Source organism: Oncorhynchus gorbuscha, unplaced genomic scaffold (assembly GCF_021184085.1).
Source record: "Oncorhynchus gorbuscha isolate QuinsamMale2020 ecotype Even-year unplaced genomic scaffold, OgorEven_v1.0 Un_scaffold_1380, whole genome shotgun sequence".
Lineage (NCBI taxonomy): Eukaryota > Metazoa > Chordata > Actinopteri > Salmoniformes > Salmonidae > Oncorhynchus > Oncorhynchus gorbuscha.
In genome coordinates this window covers 85,918-94,362 of record NW_025746173.1, presented here as the reverse complement: position 1 = coordinate 94,362, position 8,445 = coordinate 85,918, and the positions used below count along the sequence as shown (strand labels likewise).

Here is an 8,445-nt window from a genome sequence, read left to right as displayed (position 1 = left end):
CTCAGGTCGTTTGTGCCTGTGTGTATTATTATGTGGCTGGGTGAACCTAGTTGGCCTCAGACAGAAGTCTAGGGTGGCTGGGTGAACCTAGTTGGTCCTCAGACAGAAGGTCTAGGGCGCTGGGTGAACCTGGGTCCTCAGACAGAAGGTCTAGGGCGCGCTGGGTGAACCTAGTTGGTCCTCAGAGAAGGTTTAGAGACAGAAGGTCACTGTGAACCTTTGGGACAGAAGGTCGAGGGCACGCTTTTTTTTAGACACACTGTGTTTGGGAAAAGTTTTTTTCTTCTATATATTTCCCATTTGAGTCCATAAGTAGTACAATCTGTGTCTTGTGTTTGTCCTCAGTGGGTGTGAGGGGTTGTCAGAAGGGCTATCAGGGTGGCTGACAGGGGGTGCTCAGAGGGGGTGAGAGCCGCTGGGCTTGTGGTTCTTCATTTGTCTGTTCTGCTGTGGTGTCGACTCTATGGTCAGGGTCTGGTGTGGACTGTTCTGCTGTGGTGTCGAAACTTTTGTCAGGTGCTGGGGTGGGCTGTTCTGCTGGCTTCTCTGTGGGGGTGGCCACCTCTCTAGTGGGTTGTTCTCTGTCACACACCGTCCCCCTCAACCTCTCCTCCATCCCCCTCACCCTCTCCTCCATCCCCCTCAACCTCTCCTCCACCAGCAGTCTGATCCTCTCCTCTAATGCTCTGTTCTTCTCCTGATTCTGCTCTTTCTCCTGTTGAAGTTGTCTCACCACAGTCCAGAGTGCAGATATGTCTCTGTCCACCTCCAGCTCTCCGGGTCTGGTTAAGGGGGTGTTGTTGTGCTGGACTGTTGTCTGGGTCTGTGCTGACTGAAGTGTAATCACCTGCTGTTCCAGCTCCACCTGTCTTACCTCCAGCTGGGTGAATTTGTCCTTCATTTCAATGAGGAGTGGTAGTCCGTGCTGGGAGGTTGACTCTCCGCTGGGGGTTGCTCGTCTGTGGGGTTACATAATGAAGAGGTCTGGTCTGACCCGCTCGGGGTGGGGGTATTTTTATCAAGGGAGAGCTTCTCCTGTTGGGCTAATTCTTTGATTAGGTGAAAGTCCAGCTGAAACTGTTTGGGGTTACTTTGTACGATCACTGTTCCGGACTTATAGATATTTATATTACTTGACTCAGAGTCCTCGTTATCAAGTATTCTGAGTTTCCACCCCTCGTTAATCCCCGCTCTCGTAACAAGGGGGTAGTGTGCTAATAGAGCACTGCGCCATGCCAGGGGATGGTTTGTGTGGAAGATAAGGTCGCTGATGTTCCCATTTTTGTAATAGTCAGCAAAAAGTGTCTCTTGATTTTCCGTAAGGAGCTTTATTTTGTCATCTTTTCTTGACTTCTCATTCTTTACATGCAAAGGGTACTGTATTTTAATTGCCTCTGAACAGCGGGAGGGAGCTTCTAAGGCCTCTCCATTTGGTTGGGGTAGACTGTTTGACTCTCCTGCCATTGTTGGGCTAATGGGCTTTGACACCTCTCACTTGACACGTCAGTGCTAGTTGAAGCTGTATCAAGCTTGGCAGAATTATGTTAGAATTCAGTCCTTATATCAAATCAAATCAAATCAAATTGTATTTGTCACATACACATGGTTAGCAGATGTTAATGCGAGTGTAGCGAAATGCTTGTGCTTCTAGTTCCGACAATGCAGTGATAACCAACAAGTAATCTAACTAACAATTCCAAAACTACTGTCTTATACACAGTGTAAGGGGATAAGGAACATGTACATAAGGATATATGAATGAGTGATGGTACAGAGCAGCATACAGTAGATGGTATCGAGTACAGTATATACATATGAGATGAGTGTGTAGACAAAGTAAACAAAGTGGCATAGTTAAAGTGGCTAGTGATACATGTGTTACATAAGGATGCAGTCGATGATGTAGAGTACAGTATATACATATGCATATGAGATTAATAATGTAGGGTAAGTAACATTATATAAGGTAGCATTGTTTAAAGTGGCTAGTGATATATTTACATCATTTCCCATCAATTCCCATTATTAAAATGGCTGGAGTTGGGTCAGTGTCAATGACAGTGTGTTGGTGGCTGTTTAACAGAATAAAAGTAATGTTGTGTATTTTTCTTCTTGGCTTTTGGAAATAAGATATAGTTTCAGACTAAGCATTACTCACTCAGTTCCAGGTTGGATGGTGTTTTCAGGTTTCTGTTGTTTTCCAGAGAATTTGCTGTATAGAGTAAAAATCCTTGGTAGTTGTGAACCTTCCAGGTGATTCCGTAATTCCGTCCAAAATCAGGTTGTATGTTTTAAGTTTTGATTTGAAGTAGGGGTTATGTTGTAGAGGGTAAAATCCAGTATGCTGAAAAATGCAGGAGCTGATCTGATCCTGACCTCTGCGCTCTCTCTCTCTCTCTCTCTCTCTCTCTCTCTCTCTCTCTCTCTCTCTCTCTCTCTCTCTCTCTCTCTCTCTCTCTCTCTCTCTCTCTCTCTCTCTCTCTCTCTCTCTCTCTCTCTCTCTCTCTCTCTCTCTCTCTCTCTCTCTCTCTCTCTCTCTCGACATAATGAGGATGGTTCTCATGTATCATCCTCAACCCTGGGACGGTATGTGTGTGCTTGTGTTGGGTCTAGAATCCCCTAAATTAAGACTGTTGTCTGGGTGTAATGGGACGTATCTGCTGCTGTGACTGGGAGATCAATAACTATTGATTCAAACTATGGCAATGAGGTAATGAAGATGCTTCTGTCAATGCTGAGGTTGGGGAGAGGGTGTGTCCCAAATATCACCCTATTTCCGATATAATGCACGGTGGGTCTTGGTCAAAAGTAGTGCACTTACATTGGGAACATCTTATCCCAATGACTCCTACACTACCTGATATCAACATGATATCAACATGATATCAACATGATATCCCACTGACTCCTACACTACCTGATATCAACATGATATCCCACTGACTCCTACACTACCTGATATCAACATGATATCAACATGATATCCCACTGACTCCTACACTACCTGATATCAACATGATATCCCACTGACTCCTACACTACCTGATATCAACATGATATCCCAATGACTCCTACACTACCTGATATCAACATGATATCAACATGATATCCCACTGACTCCTATACTTCCTGATATCAACATGATATCCCAATGACTCCTACACTACCTGATATCAACATGATATCAACATGATATCCCACTGACTCCTATACTTCCTGATATCAACATGATATCCCAATGACTCCTACACTACCTGATATCAACATGATATCAACATGATATCCCACTGACTCCTATACTTCCTGATATCAACATGATATCCCAATGACTCCTACACTACCTGATATCAACATGATATCAACATGATATCCCACTGACTCCTACACTACCTGATATCAACATGATATCCCACTGACTCCTACACTACCTGATATCAACATGATATCAACATGATATCAATATGATATCAACATGATATCAATATGATATCCCAATGACTCCTACACTATCTGATATCAACATGATATCAATATGATATCAACATGATATCAATATGATATCCCAATGACTCCTACACTACCTGATATCAACATGATATCAACATGATATCCCACTGACTCCTACACTACCTGATATCAACATGATATCCCACTGACTCCTACACTACCTGATATCAACATGATATCCCACTGACTCCTACACTACCTGATATCAACATGATATCCCACTGACTCCTACACTACCTGATATCAACATGATATTATACTGACTCCTACACTACCTGATATCAACATGATATCAACATGATATCCCACTGACTCCTATACTACCTGATATCAACATGATATCCCACTGACTCCTACACTACCTGATATCAACATGATATTATACTGACTCCTACACTACCTGATATCAAAATTATATCAACATGATATCACACTGACTCCTACACTACCTGATATCAACATGATATCCCAATGACTCCTACACTACCTGATATCAACATGATATCAACATGATATCCCACTGACTCCTACACTACCTGATATCAACATGATATCCCACTGACTCCTACACTACCTGATATCAACATGATATCCCAATGACTCCTACACTACCTGATATCAACATGATATCAACATGATATCCCACTGACTCCTATACTACCTGATATCAACATGATATCCCACTGACTCCTACACTACCTGATATCAACATGATATTATACTGACTCCTACACTACCTGATATCAAAATTATATCAACATGATATCACACTGACTCCTACACTACCTGATATCAAAATTATATCAACATGATATCCACTGACTCCTACACTACCTGATATCAACATGATATCTCACTGACTCCTACACTACCTGATATCAACATGATATCAACATGATATCCCACTGACTCCTACACTACCTGATATCAACATGATATCCCACTGACTCCTACACTACCTGATATCAACATGATATCCCAATGACTCCTACACTACCTGATATCAACATGATATCAACATGATATCCCACTGACTCCTACACTACCTGATATCAACATGATATCCCACTGACTCCTACACTACCTGATCAACATGATATCAACATGATATCAACATGATATCAACATGATATCCCACTGACTCCTACACTACCTGATCAACATGATATCAACATGACATCAACATTATATCAACATGATATCCCAATGACTCCTACGCTACCTGATATCAACATGATATCCCAATGACTCCTACGCTACCTGATATCAACATGATATCAACATGATATCCCACTGACTCCTATACTACCTGATATCAACATGATATCCCACTGACTCCTACACTACCTGATATCAACATGATATTATACTGACTCCTACACTACCTGATATCAAAATTATATCAACATGATATCACACTGACTCCTACACTACCTGATATCAAAATTATATCAACATGATATCCACTGACTCCTACACTACCTGATATCAACATGATATCTCACTGACTCCTACACTACCTGATATCAACATGATATCCTGACTCCTACACTACCTGATATCAACATGATATCCACTGACTCCTACACTACCTGATATCAACATGATATCCCACTGACTCCTACACTACCTGATATCAACATGATATCCCACTGACTCCTACACTACCTGATATCAACATGATATCCCACTGACTCCTACACTACCTGATATCAACATGATATCCCACAGACTCCTACACTACCTGATATCAACATGATATTACACTGACTCCTACACTACCTGATCAACATGATATCAACATGATATCAACATGATATCAACATGATATCAACATGATATCAACATGATATCCCACTGACTCCTACACTACCTGATCAACATGATATCAACATGACATCAACATTATATCAACATGATATCCCAATGACTCCTACGCTACCTGATATCAACATGATATCCCAATGACTCCTACGCTACCTGATATCAACATGATATCAACATGATATCCCACTGACTCCTACACTACCTGATATCAACATTATATCAACATGATATCCCACTGACTCCTATACTACCTGATATCAACATGATATCCCACTGACTCCTACACTACCTGATATCAACATGATATCCACTGACTCCTACACTACCTGATATCAAAATTATATCAACATGATATCAACATGATATCCACTGACTTCTACACTACCTGATATCAACATGATATCAACATGATATCAACATGATATCCACTGACTTCTACACTACCTGATATCAACATGATATCCCACTGACTCCTACACTACCTGATATCAACATGATATCAACATGATATCCACTGACTCCTATACTACCTGATATCAACATGATATCAACATGATATCCACTGACTCCTACACTACCTGATATCAACATGATATCAACATGATATCTCACTGACTCCTATACTTCCTGATATCAACATGATATCAACATGATATCAACATGACATCCCACTGACACCTACACTACCTGATCAAAGGTACAGCAGGGGTTTGATGTATCCCCGTAGAGCAGAGGCTGGATGTATCCCCATAGAGCAGAGGCTGGATGTATCCCCGTAGAGCAGAGGCTGGATGTATCCCCGTAGAGCAGAGGCTGGATGTATCCCCGTAGAGCAGAGGCTGGATGTATCCCCGTAGAGCAGAGGCTGGATGTATCCCCGTAGAGCAGAGGCTGGATGTACCTTCCTGGAGACTGTGGCTGGATGTATCCCCGTAGAGCAGAGGCTGGATGTATCCCCATAGAGCAGAGGCTGGATGTATCCCCATAGAGCAGAGGCTGGATGTATCCCCGTAGAGCAGAGGCTGAATGTATCCCCGTAGAGCAGAGGCTGGATGTATCCCCGTAGAGCAGAGGCTGGATGTATCCCCGTAGAGCAGAGGCTGGATGTACCTTCCTGGAGACTGTGGCTGGATGTATCCCCGTAGAGCAGAGGCTGGATGTATCCCCATAGAGCAGAGGCTGGATGTATACCCGTAGAGCAGAGGCTGGATGTATCCCCGTAGAGCAGAGGCTGGATGTATCCCCGTAGAGCAGAGGCTGGATGTATCCCCGTAGAGCAGAGGCTGGATGTATCCCCATAGAGCAGAGGCTGGATGTATACCCGTAGAGCAGAGGCTGGATGTATCCCCGTAGAGCAGAGGCTGGATGTATCCCCGTAGAGCAGAGGCTGGATGTATCCCCGTAGAGCAGAGGCTGGATGTATCCCCGTAGAGCAGAGGCTGGATGTATCCCCGTAGAGCAGAGGCTGGATGTATCCCCATAGAGCAGAGGCTGGATGTATCCCCGTAGAGCAGAGGCTGGATGTATCCCCGTAGAGCAGAGGCTGGATGTATCCCCGTAGAGCAGAGGCTGGATGTATCCCCGTAGAGCAGAGGCTGGATGTATCCATGTAGAGCAGAGACTGGATGTACCTTCCTGGAGGCTGTGGCTGGATGTATCCCCGTAGAGCAGAGGCTGGATGTACCTTCCTGGAGACTGTGGCTGGATGTACCTTCCTGGAGACTGTGGCTGGATGTACCTTTCTGGAGACTGTGGCTCGATGTACCTTCTTGGAGATTGAGGCTGGATGTACCTTCCTGGAGACTGTGGCTGTCTGTGTAGGTCATTCTCTCTCCGAGTCATGATTAAAGGAGAGCGCTTGGGTACGTTACTGCCAGAGGAACATGACGTCTGTAGCACTGCGTAATTACCATATAAAAGACCTTAGATACTTACGTTCATCCATATTGACGTGTTAAATGTTTGACGTGGGAAGCATTTTTATAATTCATGGGCTGTAAAAAAGCATTGCACATCAAGTTCAGAGTTCTGAAAATTAGTAACAGGAGAGAATATTAGATATTTAGAGTTCTGAAAACTAGTAACAGGAGAGAATATTAGATATTTAGAGTTCTGAAAACTAGTAACAGGAGAGAATATTAGATATTTAGAGTTCTGAAAACTAGTAACAGGAGAGAATATTAGATATTTAGAGTTCTGAAAACTAGTAACAGGAGAGAATATTAGATATTTAGAGTTCTGAAAACTAGTAACAGGAGAGAATATTAGATATTTAGAGTTCTGAAAACTAGTAACAGGAGAGAATATTAGATATTTAGAGTTCTGAAAACTAGTAACAGGAGAGAATATTAGATATTTAGAGTTCTGAAAACTAGTAACAGGAGAGAATATTAGATATTTAGAGTTCTGAAAACTAGTAACAGGAGAGAATATTAGATATTTAGAGTTCTGATGTATTGAACTTCATCTGTTGTTTGAAGAGAGTCAGACCGAAATGCAGCGTGTAGGTTACTCATGACTTTTAATGAAGAAAATAGCGGTACATGAAAATAACTGAAAATACGAAAACAACAAATGAGTGAAACTAATTACAGCCTATCTGGTGACTAACACAGAGACAGGTACAATCACCCACGAAATACAACGCGCACTCAGGCTGCCTAAATACGGTTCCCAATCCGAGACAACGAGAATCAGCTGACTCCAATTAGGAATCGCCTCAGGCAGCCAAGCCTAACTAGACACACCCCTAATAATGCACACTCCCAATTAATACAAACCCCAATACAATTAAAACAATTAACAAAACACAAGATACAATGACCAAGGCGTGACATCTGAAAACTAGTAACAGGAGAGAATATTAGATATTTAGAGTTCTGAAAACTAGTAACAGGAGAGAATATTAGATATTTAGAGTTCTGAAAACTAGTAACAGGAGAGAATATTAGATATTTAGAGTTCTGAAAACTAGTAACAGGAGAGAATATTAGATATTTAGAGTTCTGAAAACTAGTAACAGGAGAGAATATTAGATATTTAGAGTTCTGAAAACTAGTAACAGGAGAGAATATTAGATATTTAGACTTCTGAAAACTTGAATGCTATATG

The 8,445-nt window shown here is 42.1% G+C and overlaps 1 protein-coding gene across 1 annotated transcript in view; it reads left to right on the top strand.

The window, feature by feature from the left end:
• Window positions 1–7,174: 7,174 nt before the first annotated feature.
• The window catches only part of LOC124022422 (disintegrin and metalloproteinase domain-containing protein 12-like), a gene marked incomplete at its 3' end in the record, with an annotated part of 46,998 nt that continues 45,727 nt past the window's right edge, over window positions 7,175–8,445 (top strand). Inside the window, exon 1 of the mRNA XM_046337353.1 lies at window positions 7,175–7,236. Coding sequence (XP_046193309.1) covers window positions 7,175–7,236 — 62 coding nt within the window. The remainder of the gene's footprint in view (window positions 7,237–8,445) is intronic.